The 24,352-nt window shown below is 52.7% G+C and overlaps 1 protein-coding gene across 1 annotated transcript in view; it reads right to left on the bottom strand.

The window, feature by feature from the left end:
- Nucleotides 1-11,205: 11,205 nt before the first annotated feature.
- ALAS2 (5'-aminolevulinate synthase 2) overlaps nt 11,206-24,352 on the bottom strand; it is a 70,994-nt gene continuing 57,847 nt past the window's right edge. Inside the window, exons 9-10 of the mRNA XM_078664538.1 lie at nt 11,868-12,030; nt 11,206-11,680 (exon numbers count right to left, since the gene is read on the bottom strand). Coding sequence (XP_078520664.1) covers nt 11,517-11,680; nt 11,868-12,030 — 327 coding nt within the window. The 3' untranslated portion in view covers nt 11,206-11,516. The remainder of the gene's footprint in view (nt 11,681-11,867; nt 12,031-24,352) is intronic.

Genomic DNA, 24,352 nt, shown 5'->3' with positions numbered 1-24,352 from the left:
TTCACTGCTTTCTCCGCAAAGCTGCTAGCAACTCTAGCGCCTTGAGCCCCTCACGGGTGATTTGCTGCACTTTATAAATCCTGATTGATTGGCCCGCGACCAGTGTCTTTTGAGCCGTTCCATCCTTGGTAGCGATCGTAGCCTGTACCCGGTTTTACTGTGGCATGCCTGCTCATGCCTAGTGTCGCCCGACGCATGTCCATATACGGGTGGGACCCGTCCTGTTGAAAGCTCCTTTCTGGCCCCCATGCCATCATGTCCCCGGTATGATTGTGGCACCCTTCCCACCGCCACACACAGCAGGTGCCGGGCTGTTCCTGTTGCCATCTGTGGCACCCACGCATGCAAATGCGCTAAGCCACTCGTTGCGCCCAAGACAATACACACCTACCCCGGGTTGTTCCCCGGGGTAGGTGTGTATTGTCTTGGGTGCAACAGGTCCAGCGTGTGTTCAGACATTCCTGGTGTCAGCATCTCCAGCCCCACATGTCGCTCTTCGTCACCATCCCCTGTGGGACCTCAGTTTATGTTTGTTTATGTTTAGGTGATTTGTATTGCGCGCAAATACCCAGAGGTGCAAATACCCTCAGCACGTGACTTGTGTCATCTGTGCAGTTTGTAGCAGCGCGCACCTGTGCCCGTGCCACAGGAGAGCCGCCACACGCCTCTTACCCACTGCAGCGCAGCACCGAAAACCCCTCTTGTGTACCCAGCCTCTGATTGGCATGTCTCCTGGCACAGCCACCAGGGCCCCCTGCACCCCTCCCAGACACGTCACCTGTTGCATCCGTGCAGTCACGCCTGGGCACCTCCCTGTGACGAGTCTGCCCATCCCAGCTGGCAGGCGGCCGCTGCATGTGATTCAAACACGTGGTGCACTCCTAGGGCAGGCTATGGGCACCAGATGTGTGCCATATTCAGCAATATTTAACTAGTTTTCTATATCCCAGCTGTACCCTTCATCACAAATGGAATCTGTGTCGCTTACTTGCTGTGTTGTTTCCCATATGTTTCCACCAGATGGTGCTGTTGTCGTTGTTTTACTACACACAGCTTTAGGTTGAGCATACCAGCGTAGCTGCCTGTTGCAAAGACCTACTGGGGGCTTCCTCTGGGCTTACCTGCGCCTGCACCCCGCCCACTGCTTTCTGTTGGCTTGTTTTACTGTCAGTTCTAGTTGTTCTCTATTTAATGGCCTTTCCAGGGCTTGTTGTGACTACTCACCTCTCTCAGGAAGTCTCCTAGCATCACCCAGTGCCACTGGCATGCCCACCCGATCACAGGGTGACCACTTACAAGCCTCCCCTGGTCTCCTTGTGACCTCTCACCCCTGAGGGTACCACCCTATGGTCGCAGAGCAACCCCCGACCCCTGAGCTGCCCCTAATCTAGTCTCATGGTATGAGCTGTCTCCACCGTGCCGCCCTGTATTCAGATTGTGGAGTCTTACTCCAGAGCCCCTTGTGGCCTCCTCTTCACCTCTCGTCTGTGACTGTCCACCTTATTCACACTGTGACCTCTTACTCCTGAGCCCCACGTTTTTTTCTTTGCTTGATCTCAGGTCAGCTGACCATCAAATACCACTTGCTGCAGAAAGTCAGGACTTCATGCTGTGATCTCTTACCCCAGAGCCCTCATCGGTCTCTCACTCTGACTGTAGCTCCCTTACTCACATTGTCGGTTTTTACTCCTGAGGCCCCTGTGGTCTTCTTGTGGCTTCTCACAGCTGGCCGTGTATCTTCCACACTGTGACTTAGTGTCCAGCCTCCCTATCACCAGCCTTATGGTCTTACCACTCACGTCTGAGACTCATTACTCCCATATTGAGTTCTAAGTTCCAGCCACCTCCATGTATCCCGGTGTTCTTGTTCTCCCTCCCCCCTCCCCCTCCCCCTCTCCCTCTTCCCCTCCCCCTCCCCCTCCCCCTCCCCCTCCCCCTCCCTCTCCCTCTCCCTCTCCCCCTCCCCCTCCCCCTCCCCCTCCCCCTCCCTCTCCCTCTCCCTCTCCCTCTCCCTCTCCCTCTCCCTCTCCCTCTCCCTCTCCCTCTCCCCTTCCCCACTCCCTCTCCCCCTCCCCATCCCCTCTCCCTCTCTCCTCTCCCTCTCCCTCTCCCCACCTCTCCCTCTCCAAGTTTTTAGGTTTCGCCTGCCGTTCACTGCGCAGCAGTGTCGCGCAGGCGAAATTTTTTGTTTTCCAGTACTGTGGCTTTAACCCGCCTCTGTCTTCCATTGGCTAGCTCCATAAATGGAGGCTAGCCATTGGAAGAGAGATGTCAATCATTGTGGGAGCAGATTCGTGGGCGTTTCTGTGTTTTTTTTAAAGCTCCGCCCCTTTTCTCCGTCATGCAGCGGTGGGCGTTTGTTTCTTTCTTTATTTTTTCCAAGGTTTGTTTTTGTCATTCCTCCGAAGATGGCGCCCGGGCAAAAGCTTACTTGCAAAGCTCCGCAGTGCCGTCTTGAACCAGCGGACGTGGCCGCTCCGGGATGCCGGTTTGAAACTTTCAAGTTCTTCTGTTGTTGTGCGCCATGTGTTTACTTTCTTTTCCACTTTTTATACGAAAATTAACATGGCCAATGCTTGTTCTTCGGAGCTTCAGATGCTGGCTCAAACGCTATTTGGGGTGCCATGCCAACTAACTGAAGACCGTCTCCTCCCATCCACCCGAATCCAGGCGGGTGTATGTGCCCAGAGGGCTGAGGCTTGCTCGCTCCAGACCCGGCGTACACACCTCGACGGGAGCCCCGCCGTGCGCTCACATCTGACTCTGCCATTAGAGCCAGTGAAGGGCCGGCCTTTGTCATTTCCGTCTCAAAAGGGAGTGTGGGGATTGCTTTTAAGGGAGGGGGGTGAGAGGGTGAGGCGCCTCTTTTTTGTGCTGAAGCGGGTAAGGGCCTTTATGAGGGCACATGGGCATTTCAACTCACTTTCGTTCAAATTGGGAGGTGCACAGGTGTCTTTATGGAGATCTCGCCTTTTCAGGTTATTTTCTGACGGTAATTTATATCACCTCCCTTGTAGTCTTGAGTGGAAAAGTGAAAGCGAACGGAGGTGGTTAACCCCATGTGGCTGAATTGCTTGTAACCACTTTTGTGGCCTGGCTGAAAACTACCAGTGCTGTTGTGTTTAGCAGTCACCAGTGCCACAGGGCCAGCTCGAACGTGTGTGCGCACTTTGTGCCCACCGGACGAAGAGAACGTCACACACAGGTGCCCTTTCAGCAGCACCGAGGCTCTGTTGTGGGCGTCAGTACTGTCCTCCTGACAGCGCCGGGGATTGGGTGTCCGTGAAGTCCTGACAGCGCCGAGCTTCTGCTGCAGGCGTCCGTGCCGTCGGTCTCCTGAGAGCGGGCCGCTCTGGTACTGTCCCACGCACGCCTTGGCGGCTTTGCAGACGACCCTAGCGCTGTACTATATATAATGTGTGTACCTAGAGCCTGACAGTACCTGCCCGGTATGCGCCTGTGCTGTAGGCCTGTGTCGATGAGGTCCCCCCAGTGCCCAGAAGGGTTTGTATGGGGTGGGGGGAGGGAGAGAAATTCTTCACTCATCACTTCGTCCTTCACAACAATCAGGCCTTTGTTGTTTCACCTAAAAAACGTTTGTATGTTTTGAATAAGTTTGTTGTGAAGAAATGTGACTTGGCAGGGCTGGCCTGCTCTGCCCGGGGGCAGGATGCCAGGTGTGGGCAAGTACGAGTGTCTCTGGATTTTGTGCGGGGGGTGGGGGATATAAAAATAAGACATGAAGTGGAGCCGGCACAGCAGGGGCTAGCCCAGGCAGGGAAAGGTTCCTGGCAGCCAGATAAAGAGAGGCTTCTTAGGTGTGAGGCTCCCTCGTTGGACTCCGCAGTCTGTGTTCGGGTCCCTACCCCCCCCCCTTCTGCCCCAGCTCTAGTTCTGGGCTCTTGCCTTGTTGGACTCCTCCAGGGGAGCCTGAGTTCCGGGTTCCTAACCCCCCTTCTGCCCCAGGGCTATTTCTGGGCTCTTGGGGGCGAGCCACTGTTGCAGCCTGCACCTGAATCTCCCAATGGATGCCTTTACTGGGCCCTCAGTTCTTGCGAGTTTTGTTGCTGTGGCCGTCCGCGTTCTCAGCCCTCCTGACACTCCTCAAAGGATCCCCGTGTTCTCGGCTCGCACCTGGGGTTCTTGTCCCTGGTTCCTGTGTGTTCCTTCCGGCTCACGCACGGTCCCAGCGTGTTGCTGGGAATCTCCTGCCGTTGCATTCAGGGCTCCCCCCCGTTCGACGCCTTAGAGCTGCCCCCCACACACTCTAACCCCACAAAGTGTCTCCCATTCTGTTTAGGGGTGATCCACTGCTCACTCCTTTTTAACCACCCCAACGCCCCCTCCCAGCTCGGAGTCTCTGCCCTCGAGCGCGCAATGTCTCCAGTATGCCCCCTCGCTGCACAGCATCAGTACCTCCACGTGCTCCGCTATGCAGCGCCCCTCTGTGGCATTGAGCCCGCTCTCTTGCGCGCCGCCTGTCCCGAGCTCTGCCTGTGCCCCGGGCCTCTGCACACTGTGCACGGCGCACCGGCCGATACCTCCGCACCTAGGCTCAGGAAGCGCGAGTGGCTGCCGGGAGGGAGGGCTAGGAGAGGAGGAGGAGGGGCAGTGAGAGGCCGCGGGGCTGAGCACAGAAGAACTCCTTGTCCGGTAGCAGTGCCTCCAGCAGCACCCAGCCTCCTGCCCTGGCATGGACAGCCGCCGCCCCCGGGCACCGCTGCCGCCCCTGGCGGCCGCGCTGCTCCTGGTGAGCACATGCCTTCTCTTACAGTGCTACCCACCGCTTCAAGGAGCTGTGCCCCCTGCCCCAGCACTGAGAGGAGTGAGTGCTGCGGGCACTTTGCAGGGGAGTCGTCCTGTCAGGATGGGTGCACGCTTTCACGACGACTGGAGGACAGCAGCTGTCAGGAGAGTCTCAGAGTAACTTGTCAGGATGGGTGGACGCAATCTGTCCGGAAGAGCTGAAAGTGAATGATGGAGGGTCGCCTGACAAGTGACTTGCCACAACAGGTGGCGTGATACATCACGAGGGACTGAAAGTGGCATAACAAGCTGGGTGGAAAGTGACCAGTCAAGAAGGGTGGAGAGTGACCTGTCAAGATAGGTGGGAGCTGTCGGTGCCTCCACAGTGCCCCGGATGCTTCTTCACAAGTAATTTTTAAACTACATTGGCTCTTGGAATTATGCTCTGGGGCTCTGTGTATGACTGTGTGGGTGGCTCTGTGTGTGGCTGTGTGTGTGTGTGGCTCTGTGTCTGTGTGTGGCTCTGTGTCTGTGTGTGGCTCTGTGTCTGTGTGTGGCTCTGTGTCTGTGGCTCTGGCTCTGTGGCTCTGGCTCTGTGTCTGTGGCTCTGAGTGTGTGCCTGTGTGTGTGGCTCTGTGGCGCTGTGTGTGTGTGTGTGTGGCGCTGTGTGTGTGTGTGTGTGTGTGTGTGTGTGTGGCGCTGTGTCTGTGGCTCTGAGTGTGTGCCTGTGTGTGGCTCTGTGTGGTGCTGTGTGTGTGTGGCGCTGTGTGTGTGTGGCGCTGTGTGTGTGTGTGTGGCGCTGTGTGTGTGTGTGGCGCTGTGTGTGTGTGCAAATGCAATAGGTCTCACATTTGCGAGAGATTAAGCTATTGGCAATGTAAATGACAATGCCATTTATTTATCTGTTTTCAAAACCAACACATAAATAAAAATGTTGTCATTTACAATGCCAATAGCTCTAACTTTTGCAAAGGCGAGACCGTTGCATTGTAAATGCTTGTTTTCTTTTCTTGATCTCAGGTCAGCTGACCATCAAATACCACTTGCTGCAGAAAGTCAGGCGTTAACCTCTTTTATGACACCCTTTGGAGCTTTTAAATTCTGATGCTCAAGTCTCCGATGAGTTGTCTGTGGTTGAAGGGTTTGTGCTTCACCGGGAGTCACTTGTACCTCCCACAAATATGAGAACATTTTTGTTTGAAAATGCTCATGAGGGCCTTCAGGGAATCACAGCTAAACCCAAGCAGCAAAGTTTGTCCTGCTCGGGTTTGGAGTCTTCTAAAGGTGCTGGCATTGGGGCAGTGGATACCGTGGATGCCCTGAGGAATGAAGTGACCAGAAAACATGACGCCAGATCCAGTCATTATAGAAGTAAGAACAATACTAAACGTCAGCACCACTCTAAACGGATTTGAACCAGAATTATAGTTTTTACTAAATGCTGCACCATCAGATGATTCATAACAAACGTTATTTTTATCCAGTGTTGAAGCTCGTACTGTGTTTGTGTTTTAACTGTATGCTCTTATGAATTTAATGCCAAAAAATGGAATAAAGCTTTTTTTATTGATTGATTGTCTGCATTACTCAGTAGGTGATTGGGAACTCAAAAAACCCGACAGGGTTAAGAAAGGAGAGTCTAAGTGTACCTTACCTGTCGAGATTGTTCGGGTTTCAAAGGGGCCGTTCCTTTGAAGGGGGAGGGGGTGGAACAGAAGGAGTCTGGCGCAGATCACCAATGAGCAAGATAGAAACATTTCCAATGCAAAAAGTAAAGGTTTATGTCACCCAGAGTTTTGTGGGGAAGTTCCTGGTTAGACCTTTCGCATGACACATCTCAGTTGCAGGCAGGTGCAGCTGTACCGACTGCACGGACAGATGTTGTTCCATCCAATGCGGATGCTCGTGAGCACAAGGATTCCAATATGTTGTTGCCAGGGAGTGAGTCTGTCCATTCGCCTGATGCCGGCAGGGAGAGTCTCTTCAGAGAGGAGTCTCTTCCCAGGTTTCTTGCAGGTTGTCTTGTAATGCTTCATTTCCCTTGAAGTTTAAAGATTATTACTTGATGTAGATTGTTTTTATTACGTATGCTTGGTCTACTTGTTTTATTGTTTCCAATACTGCATTGTAAACCCTGCGTGGCTGTTACATGTTAACTTGAAATTTTATTTTCTTTGCCATGTATTGCACTTTCTTTTATTTGTGTAAAAAAAGGAGGATGATGTTATATTAGCAAGTTGTCCGTTACCACTTTAAGGACACCTCGCTATGCTCTCGTGCCGCACAAGACGGATACGTAGCTCAATTCAGACATGATTTTTTTTTTAAATTAACAAAATTAGACCTCATCAAAGATGTTGGAGGAAAACATAACCAGAAAATGGCAAAAGTCTGTTATTATGGCATTCCTGAGCCTTTGAAGCATGCATCAAAACAACCCCAATCTCACTCCTTACTGCTTATCTGAAGAAAGGCCTGAAAATGATTTCAGACTTGTAGCCCCCGGAGGTCACCCTAGTCTGCACCAGTTACCCCCAAGAATCCTGCAGCGACTGAAACAGACAAGGACCCAGAGACCCCTTTCAAACAAATGCAGTCTGCAACCAAACCACACTGGGAAAGGGAGCACTCTGTCCAGGGTCATTCACAACATCCACACAGTGAAATCCCATGAAAAACCAGTGATCTAGCCGGTCCTGTTGTGCTGGTGGAGTTTGTTGTGCATGGATTGCATCAGTGGATCACCTGCCGACCCCCGTCAGAGTATATACAAGAACAGTCCTGTAGCGTCCTCTGGAGCCGTACGGGCTTGAACGGCCAGTAATGCGTCTTTCCTACCAGAGTGGGAACCAGATCTACAGACCTTCGTGAAACGGGCTCGCCGCAGCCTTTGACGCAGTGGAGTATCGTCTGCTCCCTCGAACACAGGCCCTCCTCCTAAAACGCTTCTATTCCTGTATCCCAGGCAGAACTCCAACGGTGACCCTGCCGCGTCCCTACTCAGCACCACTCTTCAAGTGGGTAGGAGTTGGAACGACGTGGAGCTCGTTGATGGCCCCTTTGGCTACTTTGTCACCAGAAGGGGCGGGTTGGAGACAGGAAGTGGTAATACACCATGAGTGCCTGCTCTGTTTAAAGGAAAGGCCTCCATTGGAGGGTGGAGCTCCAATATAGTCCTCCCACTATCATGGCTGACTGTCCATGCCTTACCAATCATAGTCCTCCCACTTCATCATGGCGGACTGTCCACTTCTTACATATCTACCATGGCTTCCCCTTTCTTCTTCCAGGTCGTATTGTCCATTTCTTGTCTTAAAGAGTTTTTAAAGTGCAGCCCCTTGCTTCCCTGTACTTACCTGCTGTCACCCCCTTGCTTCCTTTTATCGCTCTGTATTTTTGCTCTGATTTTGAGACCTGGAGGGGTTTTATTACAGGAACTGTTCTGTTCTTCTGCTTTGTGTTTCTTCTGGAAAGCCTGTTGCCTCTGCCCTGAGCTTCAAGTTTAGCCTTGTTTCCAGTTTTCAACTCTAGCAACCCAACTCACTATGACCTCCTCTCCGTGAGCACAGGCACCCGCGCGGGGACGCCATACCCTGCCTGATGCGTACAAGAGCAAAGCGCGCTCAAGAAAGGAGGAGTTTTCCACTGACGCGCCTTACTAAGGGCGGCTCAACTGCATCACAACCAGTGGCAAAGGGACGCCATACCTTGCGTGTCACAACTAATGAAAGTACCACAGACACTGACTGGTCGAGGGATAGAAGTCCAGAGTTGTGTAACAAATATCACACCCTTCCCCTGATAGATTCATAATTGAACTGGAGACAAACCCAGAAAAAAGGCAAAACATGCAGATTTGATGTTGAATTTTAAATGCCAATCCAGGATGGTAAATCTCATTTTTATGTTAAAACCCCGCGATATTCTCCTGAAAGTGTAAATACCCCACCAAGGGGTAATGGTACGTACCGGGTGTGGTAAATACCTCGCTCGGTTCCGCCCATGTTGTAATGAGGGCCTACGTGTGGACTTGTGGAGTTTAACTTCTCGTTATTGGCCGCACGCTTCTTTACAGCACCAGGCAAAGGAGTTCCTTCTTACGAGGCGAGTCCGTCAGGACATTTATCTTTGGCTTGTCGATTCCACTTCAGGTGTGCGCGGCTTGTATCTCACCTGATGGCCAGTGTCCTACCCTACTGTGCTTGGCTTGCTAGCTGCCACTTTACGTACACTCTGTTGGATGGAGCGACAGGTGTGACAGTCCCTCAGGAGGACTTTCTGGGTGTTACAATAGAAGGAAAGAGGGCAGTGCCAGGCTGGACAGGGTCCGGGCTTTGCAAAGACCCTTGTTTAACCATAAAGGCAGGAAGTGTAGATTCTCTGGGGAGTATACGAGTTCCTTTACAATATCCTTAAAGAGGGGTCTTGTCACAGGGGGCCCTTGGCTGCCAGCCGGGATCCATGTACTCGTCCCTTATTAAAACATCTCAGGGGCTTTACTTATTGCCCCAGAGAAATAATAAAGATGTTGAGATGATCATGCAAGTTCTAGGTGGGGCAACTCATGCAAGAGATAACACAAGTGTATCCCTCACAGTAAAGAGCGCATTCGACCAGCCCTGCGCGGCGGAGAATAGACCCACGGGCATGCTTGCATCAAGCACCCCTTGAAAGAGCGCCGACTTACTCTCTTCCACTGCAATCTACACCACTGTACCCTGCACCACTCCACTCCTACTCTGTATGCCACTTTAATGTACGCCTCTCCTACACCAATACACTCTGTCACTTTACTTTGCACCACTACGCCGCGGCACTCTACACCAAGGCACTTACTGCATTAAACTTTGTTCCACTGTCACTCTGCGCCACTCTTTGCCACTGCACTTTACAGCACTCTACTCCACTACTACACTCTACGCAACTCCCGCTATGCCCCTCCATGGCACTTTACTCCACTCTATTCTATGACACTACTCCACTCTGCTCTACACCGCACTACTCTACAACACTTTATGCAACACCCTCTACGCCACTCTGCTCTATTCCACTTTACAACACTCTACTTTACGCTCTGTAATTTTACTTTCTGTAATTAATTTAATACGGAAGTTTGTGTTGTGCAGTGTGAGTCATAACTGTCATCACCGGTGTCAGGGCGTTTAAACGGTTTGAGTGTGAGTTGCGAGTGAGTGCCCCCGTCCGCCGCGACTCACATTTCTTCATAATCACTGTCAGTGTCAGCACGTGAGGTAGCACTAGCAGCCCTGCTGCCCCTGCCCAGTCCCAGGCCAAGAGAGAATATATATTGAATTGAATAGTACCATATAAAATATGTGCCAGCAGCCAAGTTTCGTTTCATCATCATGGCGGACGCAGAGTTGTTGACAGTTGTTGACAGTTTCGATTTGCCAGTGGGTGGGCGGGCCGCGGAAGTTCAGAGCGCGCACAATTATGCATTTGGGCAGGCCGCGAGCTGGTCTCGAGCCAGGTTCAGATGGGGGTAGGCAGGGGCGATGCGCACGGTAGCGCACGCAGATTTTTTTCACTTAGGCAGCATAACCTGCGCAACATCGGCCGGCATATCGGGTAAGGTATCGGGTATGAGAGCGCTTTACACGAGCACCAGTTGCATTACATGAGGACACATTCATTTTTGTTAGGCACGGGGCACAGAAAGACACAGAGAGCAAAATAACAGGTAGAAACCAGTGCTTAATTTGTGCCGGTGCTTTCCGGTGCTTAGCACTGGCACTACAATATCAGGGCCGGGTCTACTGCACGCACACCCACATTGATGATTTGTTTTTGTAAAAATATACGATATTCGGAATTTTTTTATTTATTTATTTTTGTGTATATATACATATACATGTGTGTGATGCATGTATTTTTGGTATAAGATTTGTTTTTATTATCTGTGTAAAAATGTTAGTAGGTATTAAATTTTTTTGTTCTAATTTTGCATTTTTAGTTCCATAGTGGGGTGTGGGTTTATAGGGGAATAGGGTGGGAAGTTATTTAATTGCCTCAAATTGTAAAGCGCTCTGATATCCTTCGGGATCAAGTTCGCGCATTATAAAACGTTATAAATAAACACTCTACAGCACTCAAATCTGCACCCTTCACTCTGACACTCTACTGTCTGCATTACACTACACTCACTCCTCGCCACTCAACTCTACTGTACGGCACTCCACGCCATAATACTCCACTGTACTCCACAACACTCTCCTTTATCCCACTAACTCTTAGCCATGCTGAACAGCAGCCACTCAGGTGTACAACATTGCTAATACATATTAGCAAAGCCAATAGCTCTTGCATAGGTGAGACCTATTGGCTTTGCCAATGCTGGTTCTATAAGCAAGTCTGCTTTTGGGGTAGGAGGGCGGAGATTGCTCAAAGCATATTACGCAGTCATAAGCAGTGAAAACCATTATGGAGTCACTCAAGCAATGTGTACCAATGGCATCCTTTATTATAAGTATCCTCTTCTGGGGCACACTCCACTCGAGCGGTTGGTCCGCCCACCACGCGCGCTCCGAAGCGTTTTTGGGGTTGCGAGGCAAGCGCATGCAGCATTAGCCGTACCCAACCCCGGAAGCCCTGTGGTTGCGTTTATTCAAGTGACGGTTGCGCCTCACTGTCCAAGTGCAGGTGTGTTGGGACCAAGCAGCCTAAGTGTTTCAAGCAGTGCCAGGAAGCAGTTTCACACAGTTGAGTCGGCGGCGGCGCGCGGACCCAACGGTACAACGCAAGTGTGGTCTTCAGGCATACATGGTGATGTACTGCGGGCCCATGTTCCCAAAGTAGGAGCGTTCCCACTCGCTCATGAGGTCGAAGTGCAGGGGTCGGTGGCAGAAGTTGCACTCTGCCGCTGAGGGCTGCTGCAGGGGCATTCCCGCCTCCTTCCATGCCTGCACCAAGCTCTCTGCAAAGAAGAAGACACAAAGAGGACATGATGAAATACAGTGGATGTGTCAGTCCCAAACACCCCCAATACTCTTGGGTACAGCCATCCACCCTAAAGCCCTGGATGAACCCCAACTGTAACCCTAATGACAGCTGTCTCCCAGCCCCCTTCTTCTGGCCACCTAGTGAAGTGCAGGACCACTTACCGACAAAGTACTTCATCATGGGTGGAGTGTGGTGGGGCGAAGGGGCCAGTCGGAGCAGCTCCTCTCCGCGTGGGACTGTGGGGTAGTTGATGGCCTGGACGTAGATGTTGTGGTCAGTAAGCAGGAGGTCGCAGATCCTTGTGTTCAGCGCGGCGTTGCCCACCTTGGGAATTTCAAAAAATGATTGTCAAGAGGTGTATCCCAACAACAGAGGCCACAACACACATTCCTTCTCTAAGGTGGTGCTAGAGGTGTATCCCCAGAACAGAGGCCACAACACACATTGCACAGTCCTTCTCTGAGGTGGTGTAAGAGGTGTATCCCAACAACAGAGGCCACAACACACTTTCCACAGTCCTTCTCTGAGGTGGTGTAAGAGCTGTATCCCAACAACAGAGGCCACAACACACATTCCACAGTCCTTCTCTGAGGTGGTGCAAGAGCTGTATCCCAACAACAAAGGCCACCACACACATTCCGCAGTCCTTCTCTGAGGTGGTGTAAGAGGTGTTTCCCAAGAACAGAGGCCACAACACACATTCCACAGTCCTCCTCTAAGGTGGTGCAAGAGCTGTATCCGAACAACAGAGGCCACAACACACATTGCACAGTCCTTCTCTGAGGTGGTGTAAGAGGTGTATCCCAATAACAGAGGCCACAACACACATTCCACAGTCCTTCTCTAAGGTGGTGCTAGAGCTGTATCCCAACAACAGAGGCCACAACACACATTCCACAGTCCTTCTCTAAGGTGGTGTAAGAGCTGTATCCCAACAACAGAGGCCACAACACACATTCCACAGTCCTTCTCCAAGGTGGTGCTAGAGCTGTATCCCAAGAACAGAGGCCACAACACACATTGCACAGTCCTTCTCTAAGGTGGTGCTAGAGCTGTATCCCAACAACAGAGGCCACAACACACATTCCACAGTCCTTCTCTAAGGTGGTGCAAGAGCTGTATCCCAACAACAGAGGCCACAACACACATTCCACAGTCCTTCTCTAAGGTGGTGTAAGAGCTGTATCCCAACAACAGAGGCCACAACACACATTTCACAGTCCTTCTCTAAGGTGGTGCAAGAGCTGTATCCCAAGAACAGAGGCCACAACACACATTCCACAGTCCTTCTCTAAGGTGGTGCTAGAGCTGTATCCCAAGAACAGAGGCCACAACACACATTCCACAGTCCTTCTCTAAGGTGGTGTAAGAGCTGTATCCCAACAGCAGAGGCCACAACACACATTTCACAGTCCTTCTCTAAGGTGGTGCAAGAGCTGTATCCCAAGAACAGAGGCCACAACACACATTCCACAGTCCTTCTCTAAGGTGGTGCTAGAGCTGTATCCCAACCAAGAACAGAGGCCACAACACACATTCCACAGTCCTTCTCTAATGTGGTGTAAGAGCTGTATCCCAAGAACAGAGGCCACAACACACATTCCACAGTCCTTCTCTAAGGTGGTGCTAGAGCTGTATCCCAACAACAAAGGCCACAACACACATTCCGCAGTCCTTCTCTAAGGTGGTGTAAGAGCTGTATCCCAAGAACAGAGGCCACAACACACATTCCACAGTCCTTCTCTAAGGTGGTGCTAGAGCTGTATCCCAACAACAGAGGCCACAACACACATTCCACAGTCCTTCTCTAAGGTGGTGTAAGAGCTGTATCCCAACAACAGAGGCCACAACACACATTCCACAGTCCTTCTCTAAGGTGGTGCTAGAGCTGTATCCCAAGAACAGAGGCCACAACACACATTGCACAGTCCTTCTCTAAGGTGGTGCTAGAGCTGTATCCCAACAACAGAGGCCACAACACACATTCCACAGTCCTTCTCTAAGGTGGTGCAAGAGCTGTATCCCAACAACAGAGGCCACAACACACATTCCACAGTCCTTCTCTAAGGTGGTGTAAGAGCTGTATCCCAACAACAGAGGCCACAACACACATTTCACAGTCCTTCTCTAAGGTGGTGCAAGAGCTGTATCCCAACAACAGAGGCCACAACACACATTCCACAGTCCTTCTCTAAGGTGGTGCTAGAGCTGTATCCCAAGAACAGAGGCCACAACACACATTCCACAGTCCTTCTCTAAGGTGGTGTAAGAGCTGTATCCCAACAACAGAGGCCACAACACACATTTCACAGTCCTTCTCTAAGGTGGTGCAAGAGCTGTATCCCAAGAACAGAGGCCACAACACACATTCCACAGTCCTTCTCTAAGGTGGTGCTAGAGCTGGATCCCAAGAACAGAGGCCACAACACACATTCCACAGTCCTTCTCTAAGGTGGTGTAAGAGCTGTATCCCAACAGCAGAGGCCACAACACACATTTCACAGTCCTTCTCTAAGGTGGTGCAAGAGCTGTATCCCAAGAACAGAGGCCACAACACACATTCCACAGTCCTTCTCTAAGGTGGTGCTAGAGCTGTATCCCAACCAAGAACAGAGGCCACAACACACATTCCACAGTCCTCCTTCTCTAAGGCAGTGCAAGAGGTGTATCCCAAGAACAGAGGCCACAACACACATTCCACAGTCCTTCTCTAAGGTGGTGCTAGAGCTGTATTCCAAGAACAGGCCACAACACACATTCCACAGTCCTTCTCTAAGGTGGTGCAAGAGCTGTATCCCAACAACAGAGGCCACAACACACATTCTACAGTCCTTCTCTGAGGTGGTGCAAGAGGTGTATCCCAACCACAGAGGCCACAACACACATTCCACAGTCCTTCTCTGAGGTGGTTCAAGAGCTGTATCCCAACAACAGAGGCCACAACACACATTCCCCAGTCCTTCTCTAAGGTGGTGTAAGAGCTGTATCCCAACAACAGAGGCCGCAACACACATTCCACAGTCCTTCTCTAAGGTGGTGCAAGAGGTGTATCCCAACAACAGAGGCCACAACACACATTGCACAGTCCTTCTCTGAGGTGGTGTAAGAGGTGTATCCCAACAACAGAGGCCACAACACACATTCCACAGTCCTTCTCTAAGGTGGTGCAAGAGCTGTATCCCAACAACAGAGGCCACAACACACATTCTACAGTCCTTCTCTGAGGTGGTGCAAGAGGTGTATCCCAACCACAGAGGCCACAACACACATTCCACAGTCCTTCTCTGAGGTGGTGTAAGAGCTGCATCCCAACAACAGAGGCCACAACACACATTCCACAGTCCTTCTCTAAGGTGGTGTAAGAGGTATATCCCAAGAACAGAGGCCACAACACCCATTCCACAGTCCTTCTCTGAGGTGGTGTAAGAGGTGTATCCCAAGAACAGAGGTCACAACACACATTCCACAGTCCTTCTCTGAGGTGGTGTAAGAGGTGTATCCCAAGAACAGAGGCCACAACACACATTCCACAGTCCTTCTCTAAGGTGGTGCTAGAGCTGTATCCCAAGAACAGAGGCCACAACACACATTCCACAGTCCTTCTCTAAGGTGGTGTAAGAGTTGTATCCCAAGAACCGAGCCACAACACACATTCCACAGTCCTTCTCTAAGGTGGTGCTAGAGCTGTATCCCAAGAACAGGCCACAACACACATTCCACAGTCCTTCTTTAAGGTGGTGCAAGAGCTGTATCCCAACTACAGAGGCCACAACACACATTCCACGGTCCTTCTCTAAGGTGGTGCTAGAGCTGTATCCCAAGAACAGAGGCCACAACACACATTGCACAGTCCTTCTCTAAGGTGGTGCTAGAGCTGTATCCCAACAACAGAGGCCACAACACACATTCCACAGTCCTTCTCTGAGGTGGTGCAAGAGCTGTATCCCAACAACAGAGGCCACAACACACATTCCACAGTCCTTCTCTAAGGTGGTGTAAGAGCTGTATCCCAACAACAGAGGCCACAACACACATTCCACAGTCCTTCTCTGAGGTGTTGTAAGAGGTGTTTCCCAAGAACAGAGGCCACAACACACATTCCACAGTCCTCCTTCTCTAAGGTGGGCAAGAGGTGTATCCCAAGAACAGAGGCCACAGCACACATTCCACAGTCCTTCTCTGAGGTGGTTCAAGAGCTGTATCCCAACAACAGAGGCCACAACACACATTCCACAGTCCTTCTCTAAGGTGGTGTAAGAGGTGTATCCCAACAACAGAGGCCACAGCACACATTCCACAGTCCTTCTCTGAGGTGGTTCAAGAGGTGTATCCCAAGAACAGAGGTCACAACACACATTCCACAGGCCTTCTCTGAGGTGGTGAAAGGTGTATCCCAAGAACAGAGGCCACAACACACATTCCACAGTCCTTCTCTAAGGTGGTGTAAGAGGTGTATCCCAAGAACAGAGGCCACAACACACATTCCACAGTCCTTCTCTAAGGTGGTGTAAGAGGTGTATCCCAAGAACAGAGGCCACAACACACATTCCACAGTCCTTCTCTAAGGTGGTGTAAGAGGTGTATCCCAAGAACAGAGGCCACAGCACACATTCCACAGTCCTTCTGTAAGGTGGTTCAGGAGCTGTATCCCAACAACAGAGGCCACAACACACATTCCACAGTCCTTCTCTAAGGTGGTGTAAGAGCTGTATCCCAACAACAGAGGCCACAACACACATTCCACAGTCCTTCTCTGAGGTGGTGTAAGAGGTGTATCCCAACAACAGAGGCCACAACACACATTCCACAGTCCTTCTCTAAGGTGGTGTAAGAGGTGTATCCCAACAGCAGAGGCCACAACACACATTCCACAGTCCTTCTCTAAGGTGGTGTAAGAGCTGTATCCCAACAGCAGAGGCCACAACACACATTCTACAGTCCTTCTCTGAGGTGGTGTAAGAGGTGTATCCCAAGAACAGAGGCCACAACACACATTCCACAGTCCTTCTCTAAGGTGGTGTAAGAGCTGTATCCCAAGAACAGAGGCCACAGGACACATTCCACAGTCCTCCTCTAAGGTGGTGTAAGAGGTGTATCCCAAGAACAGAGGCCACAACACACATTCCACAGTCCTTCTCTAAGGTGGTGTAAGAGGTGTATCCCAAGAACAGAGGCCACAGCACACATTCCACAGTCCTTCTGTAAGGTGGTTCAGGAGCTGTATCCCAACAACAGAGGCCACAACACACATTCCACAGTCCTTCTCTAAGGTGGTGTAAGAGCTGTATCCCAACAACAGAGGCCACAACACACATTCCACAGTCCTTCTCTGAGGTGGTGTAAGAGGTGTATCCCAAGAACAGAGGCCACAACACACATTCCACAGTCCTTCTCTAAGGTGGTGTAAGAGCTGTATCCCAACAGCAGAGGCCACAACACACATTCTACAGTCCTTCTCTGAGGTGGTGTAAGAGCTGCATCCCAACAACAGAGGCCACAACACACATTCCACAGTCCGTCTGTAAGGTGGTTCAGGAGCTGTATCCCAACAACAGAGGCCACAACACACATTCCACAGTCCTTCTCTGAGGTGGTGCAAGAGCTGTATCCCAAGAACAGAGGCCACAACACACATTCCACAGTCCTTCTCTGAGGTGCTGTAAGAGCTGCATCCCAACAACATAGGCCACAACACACATTCCACAGTCCTTCTGTAAGGTGGTGCAAGAGCTGTATCCCAAGAACAGAGGCCACAACACACATTCCACAGTCCTTCTCTGAGGTGGTGTAAGAGGTGTATCCCAAGAACAGAGGCCACAACACACATTCCACAGTCCTCCTCTAAGGTGGTGCAAGAGCTGTATCCCAACAACAGAGGCCACAACACACATTCCACAGTCCTTCTCTAAGGTGGTGCAAGAGGTGTATCCCAACCACAGAGGCCGCAACACACATTCCACAGTCATTCTCTAAGGTGGTGCAAGAGGTGTGTACTCACGACAAACACATATCCACGCACATCTAAGCTGATATTTGAAAACACAAAAATAGCACTCTTAAAAGTAGACAGGAGAATGGAGGTTAGCATCAGGGGATCCAAGTCAGAGTCTTTTTGGTCCAACAGCAAAATCAGATATAAGGGGAATAGTCTTAACTTTGAGTCATGGATAGAGAAAGGGTTATGCTTTCCACACCGACTAGAGACGGGGGCAGCCCCTATTCATTCCTCTGACCTGGAAACAGACCATCAACTAGAAGACCTAGACCGTTACAGATTCCGAGAGATAAGAGCAGCATTGTCGAAGACAAAACTAATCAGCACCCGACCCTCGGTCTTCCGCTTTGTGACTAACATCAACAAACTAGGACACCAAGTCTCACAACTTTACAAGCTACTACGCCCAAAACACACCAAACTCAACGCTAAAACAACAGAATATTGGGACAAAGAACTTCATTTCCCGCTAAATGACCAGAAGTGGAAAACTCTGTGGTCCTCGACCATACAAAACAAGATCACCCCAGTCCTTGCACAAACAGAATTCTGGTTACTACACAAAACCTACTGGACCCCAGACCGACTATACGCACTAGGCCTCGGAGGACTCCCTATGCTGGAACTGCAATACACAGAAGGGGGACCTAGCACACCTTATCTTCCATTGCCCCACACTCAAGGTATTCTGGGGAAGGGTGTTTGACTTCATTGACAATGTGTTTAAACGCAAAACAATGAGGGACTTCCCCTCCCTTGCCACAGCGTTTATGAGGACTGATCTCTCCTCTGAGAAGGATAAGGAGCTAAAGGACTTACTACTGACTGTGGCTGTTAAACGGGTTCTAAACAACTGGAAAGACACTAGCAAAGCTAGCTACAAGGATGGTTAAACTGGATTACTCACCTCAGAGGAGCGGACAGTTTGGCGCTGCAGAACCCCTTGCAGGTGGGTGCTGTGAGAGACTGCACCTGCCTGCAAGGGGATAGCTGGGGAGTCCATGGGACCCCTTCCTCCCCCTCCAGAGAGCTGCTATCAGGGGATGCAGCCAGTGCACCTCGGGACAGCTTCTTTGCCTCTGTGGCCGTGTCTGTATTATGGCCAGGCACAGAGGCAAAGGGATTCCTTTATTTACAAGGGCCCACGCCAACATGCAAATAAGGGAACATCCTCTGGTGATAGTGCTGGCGCTATTTGTGTGCCGCCGCTATCTGAATTACAGAAGGGGCCGCACAACCTTCTGCACCCTGTTCTGTAATACCAACATGCCCCTGGGGCGTGCATAGCGGGCGCCCATACCCATGGCGCCCCTGGGACACGTTCTGTATTGCGGCCCCAGGAAAGTCTTTGCAGAGGAAAACTCTGGTCTCCGTGGAGGTTTTATTTTTATTTAGGAGAGACTTTTCCAGTTGTCTTTTTTGCCAAACTGCTTTATTTAACATGGAATGACCTGTGGGAGCGGGCGTCCTGAAACCCGCTACCCCAAGGCTTCGAGTCCACCTGGGGCCGTATTATGTATGTGGTGTATTTTACTGGTTAGTGCTGGGCGCACTTTTCAAAAGATGTGCCCAGCGCTAACCAGGAAAATGCGCTTCATTATAGTGAATGCACTGCCTCCAGGGTAGTCGCGAGCTCACGCTGCTCCCAGGATAGTCGCGAGCTCACGCTGCCCCCAGGGTAGTCGCGAGCTCACGCTGCCCCCAGGATATTCTCGAGCTCACGCTGCCCCCAGGATAGTCGCGAGCTCACGCTGCCCCCAGGGTAGTTGCGAGCTCACGCTGCCCCCAGGGTAGTCACGAGCTCACGCTGCCCCCAGGGTAGTCGCGAGCTCATGCTGCCCTCAGGATAGTCGCGAGCTCACGCTGCCCCCAGGATATTCGCGAGCTCACGCTGCCCCCAGGGTAGTCGCGAGCTCACGCTGCCCCCAGGATAGTTGCGAGCTCACGCTGCCCCCAGGGTAGTCGCGAGCTCACGCTGCCCCCAGGTTAGTCGCGAGCTCACGCTGCCCCCAGGGTAGTCGCGAGCTCACGCTGCCCTCAGGGTAGTCGCGAGCTCACGCTGCCCCCAGGATAGTCGCGAGCTCACGCTGCCCCCAGGGTAGTCGCGAGCTCACGCTGCCCTCAGGGTAGTCGCGAGCTCACGCTGCCCCCAGGATAGTCGCGAGCTCACGCTGCCCTCAGGATAGTCGCGAGCTCACGCTGCCCCCAGGATAGTCGCGAGCTCACGCTGCCCCCAGGGTAGTCGCGAGCTCACGCTGCCCCCAGGATAGTCTCGAGCTCACGCTGCCCCCAGGATAGTCGCGAGCTCACGCTGCCCCCAGGGTAGTTGCGAGCTCACGCTGCCCCCAGGGTAGTTGCGAGCTCACGCTGCCCCCAGGATAGTCGCAAGCTCACGCTGCCCCCAGGGTAGTCGCGAGCTCACGCGGCCCTCAGGGTAGTCGCGAGCTCACGCTGCCCCCAGGGTAGTCGCGAGCTCACGCTGCCCCCAGGGTAGTTGCGAGCTCACACTGCCCCCAGGATAGTCGCGAGCTCACGCTGCCCCCAGGGTAGTCGCGAGCTCACGCTGCCCTCAGGGTAGTTGCGAGCTCACACTGCTGCCCCCAGGATAGTCGCGAGCTCACGCTGCCCCCAGGGTAGTAGCGAGCTCACGCTGCCCCCAGGGTAGTCGCGAGCTCACGCTGCCCCCAGGGTAGTCGCGAGCTCACGCTGCCCCCAGGGTAGTTGCGAGCTCACGCTGCCCCCAGGGTAGTTGCGAGCTCACGCGGCCCCCAGGGTAGTCGCGAGCTCACGCTGCCCCCAGGGTAGTCGCGAGCTCACGCTGCCCCCAGGGTAGTTGCGAGCTCACGCTGCCCCCAGGATAGTCGCGAGCTCACGCTGCCCCCAGGGTAGTCGCGAGCTCACGCTGCCCTCAGGGTAGTTGCGAGCTCACACTGCCCCCAGGATAGTCGAGGGGCTCACGCTGCCCCCAGGGTAGTTGCGAGCTCACGCTGCCTCCAGGATAGTCGCAAGCTCACGCTGCCCCCAGGATAGTCGCAAGCTCACGCTGCCCCCAGGGTAGTCGCGAGCTCACGTGGCCCTCAGGGTAGTTGCGAGCTCACGCTGCCCCCAGGGTAGTCGCGAGCTCACGCTGCCCCCAGGGTAGTCGCGAGCTCACGCTGCCCTTAGGATAGTCGTGAGCTCACGCTGCCCCCAGGATAGTCACGAGCTCACGCTGCCCCCAGGGTAGTCGCGAGCTCACGCTGCCCTCAGGGTAGTCGCGAGCTCACGCTGCCCCCAGGGTAGTCGCGAGCTCACGCTGCCCCCAGGGTAGTTGCGAGCTGACGCTGCCCCAGGGTAGTCGCGAGCTCACGCTGCCCGCAGGGTAGTCGCGAGCTCCCGCTGCCCCCAGGATAGTCGCGAGCTCACGCTGCCCCCAGGATAGTCACGAGCTCACGCTGCCCGCAGGGTAGTCGCGAGCTCCCGCTGCCCTCAGGATAGTCGCGAGCTCACGCTGCCCCCAGGATAGTCGCGAGCTCACGCTGCCCCCAGGGTAGTCGCGAGCTCACGCTGCCCCCAGGGCTGCACGTTCAGGTTAAAAAAAGAGCAGCTCCTTTGAAGCCGCCGCTCCGCGGCACCCGCCTGCCCTTTGAAGGGGGATTAGAGACCCCCATGCAGGTGGGTGCAGTGAGTGACTGCACCTACCGGGCAAGGGGATGTCTGGGGGTCTTTGGGACCCCCTTCACCCTATCCAGACAGCTGCCATCAGAGGGCATACTGACAGGGCACCACTTTTAAGGCGGCGGCACACTGTCTATGCGCCTCCAGACAGCGTCTTTGCCTCTGTGCCCGCATCCGAAATACGGCGCAGGCGCAGAGGTAGAGATTCCGTCATTTGCATGGGGCGCGCCCCTATGCAAATGAGGGAACGCCCTCTGATGAGAGGCCCTGTCCGGGTCTGTGCCGGGCTGCCTCCTGGCCCGAGGCCGGCCTTACAGAGGACTCAGTCCACCTGGAAGTAGGTTTGTGTGGCCTGGGGCATGTCTGCTCCCGGGGCTGACAGTGGGGAGGGCCCTGGGGGTCCAGTGGAAGCTCCTGCCTGCGCTGGGGGGTTGTGTGGACTTCACCCAAAGTGTGTCCGAGGTGCCCACCCTCAGGGGAAAATGAGCGGGGCTCGGCCTGGGCCCGGGGGTGGGTGCCAGGCAAAGTGGGCAAGTCCCAGCTGCCCACCGAGGGCCTTACGCAGCAACAAAGGACCACTGAAGCCGACCCTCTTTCAAAAACAAAACAAAACTTGGGCGCCTTTTAATTCCTTAGTTCCAGACTTTTGTTCCCATTATTACTGGTGTCCAAATTAGTTTGTGTCCAACTGCTTGGGGTGTCATTGTGATATGTGCTCACAACTACACTAGATGCAAAGACACTTGGAGCCTCCTGAGTGATGCAGAATCATCCTCTCCTTCCCTCTCAGTCCGCGGTGCGCTGCTGCCCTCCAGTGGCCGTGTTTGATATTCCCTTTTGTAGTACTGACTGTGGGCCCGATTCACAGAACTAACTTAAGACAAAATCCTAAACTTACTACTTTTGGTATTCACAGAAGTTAGGATTTTGTCTTAAGTTTGTCTTTAGACAGACTTAAGACAGACTTAAGACAAAATCCTAACTTAAGTCTGTCTTAAGTCTGTCTTAAGACAAACTTAGGACTAAATCCTAACTTCTGTGAATACCAAAAGTAGTAAGTTTAGGATTTTGTCTTAAGTTAGTTCTGTGAATCAGGCCCTAGGTCTCGCCTTCCAGGCAGCACAAGCTTCGAATTACCAAAGATCCTTTTGTGGGTTTACCAAGACTTTACAGGGTTTGCAGCCCGCCCATCGCTTCCCATCGGCTGGTTTTATTGGCGCTTTTATGCACCTGCTTCTAATCATTGGTTGGCCTTCCTTTGCTTGTGTTTGTTCCTCCCATGCAGCATTGCCTTTTTACCGGAAACATCCTTTACATCGCGGTGATTACACCGCGATGCATTTACAACGCTGGCATTACAACGCAAGCGTTGCATCGAATTCCACTGGAGGGCGCTATAACCTAAGGAATAGTAAGATTTACTATTCCAACACTTTCCCTACTGTACGTAGACTGGTGTTGGAATAGTAAATCTTACTACTCCTAAGTACAGCGCCCTCCAGCGCAAGTCGTAGTAACAACTTGCATTGTAAAACCTGCGATGTTACATACCGTGATCATTTTTATCGTGTTTTAACATCACATATTCCCTTTTTACCATCCTTTTGATTGGCTGGCTTGCACCCTACCAGGCGACTGACGCTGGAATCTGGGGATCACGGTTCGATCCCCGGCTCCGGCGGCAGGTTAGCCCAGCACCATGTGACTCTGGGCAATAGCTTGCTTAATCTTCCTGACGGCCCCCAGCGCCTAGAGACCCTAACGGGTGATTGTGCGCTATACAAATGTGGATTATTATTATTATTACCACTGGTCACTTTTAGGGAACGACTTTTTAGTTCTTAAGCACTCCATGGTAGTGCATGTGTTTTCCAGCTCCCTTCCTCGTGGGCTTCTCCCCGCACACTTAGTCTTACTCTTTCCCATGTGTGCTTTTCCCCTGCCAAGCGCCCTTCACTCCGTGTTGCTCCCTCCCTCATGTGCTGCTCTTTCTGTCGTGTGCGTCTCCCCAGCCCCACGCTCCGTGTTGCTCTCTCCCTCATGTGCTGCTCTTTCTGTCGTGTGCGTCTCCCCAGCCCCACGCTCCGTGTTGCTCTCTCCCTCATGTACTGCTCTTTCTGTCGTGTGCATCTCTCCAGCCCCACGCTCCGTGTTGCTCTCTCCCTCATGTGCTGCTCTTTCTGTCGTGTGCGTCTCCCCAGCCCCACGCTCCGTGTTGCTCTCTCCCTCGTGTGCTGCTCTTTCTGTCGTGTGCGTCTCCCCAGCCCCACGCTCCGTGTTTCTCTCTCCCTCATGTGCTGCTCTTTCTATCGTGTGCGTCTCCCCAGCCCCACGCTCCGTGTTGCTCACTCCCTCATGTGCTGCTCTTTCTGTCGTGTGCGTCTCCCCAGCCCCACGCTCCGTGTTGCTCACTCCCTCATGTGCTGCTCTTTCTATCGTGTGAGTCTCCCCAGCCCCACGCTCCGTGTTGCTCACTCCCTCAAGTGCTGCTCTTTCTGTCGTGTGCGTCTCCCCAGCCCACGCTCCGTGTTGCTCACTCCCTCATGTGCTGCTCTTTCTGTCGTGTGCGTCTCCCCAGCCCCACGCTCCGTGTTGCTCACTCCCTCATGTGCTGCTCTTTCTGTCGTGTGCGTCTCCCCAGCCCCACGCTCCCTGTTGCTCACTCCCTCATGTGCTGCACTTTCTATCGTGTGCGTCTCCCCAGCCCCACGCTCCGTGTTGCTCACTCCCTCATGTGCTGCTCTTTCTATCGTGTGCGTCTCCCCAGCCCCATGCTCCGTGTTGCTCTCTCCCTCATGTGCTGCTCTTTCTATCGTGTGCGTCTCCCCAGCCCCATGCTCCGTGTTGCTCTCTCCCTCATGTGCTGCTCTTTCTGTCGTGTGCGTCTCCCCAGCCCCACGCTCCGTGTTGCTCACTCCCTCATGTGCTGCTCTTTCTGTCGTGTGCGTCTCCCCAGCCCCACGCTCCGTGTTGCTCACTCCCTCATGTGCTGCT

This window comes from Lissotriton helveticus, chromosome 10 (genome assembly GCF_964261635.1).
Source record: "Lissotriton helveticus chromosome 10, aLisHel1.1, whole genome shotgun sequence".
Taxonomy (NCBI): Eukaryota; Metazoa; Chordata; class Amphibia; order Caudata; family Salamandridae; genus Lissotriton; species Lissotriton helveticus.
Note: the sequence above shows the minus strand (reverse complement) of the source record. Positions and strands in the feature narration are given on the sequence as shown.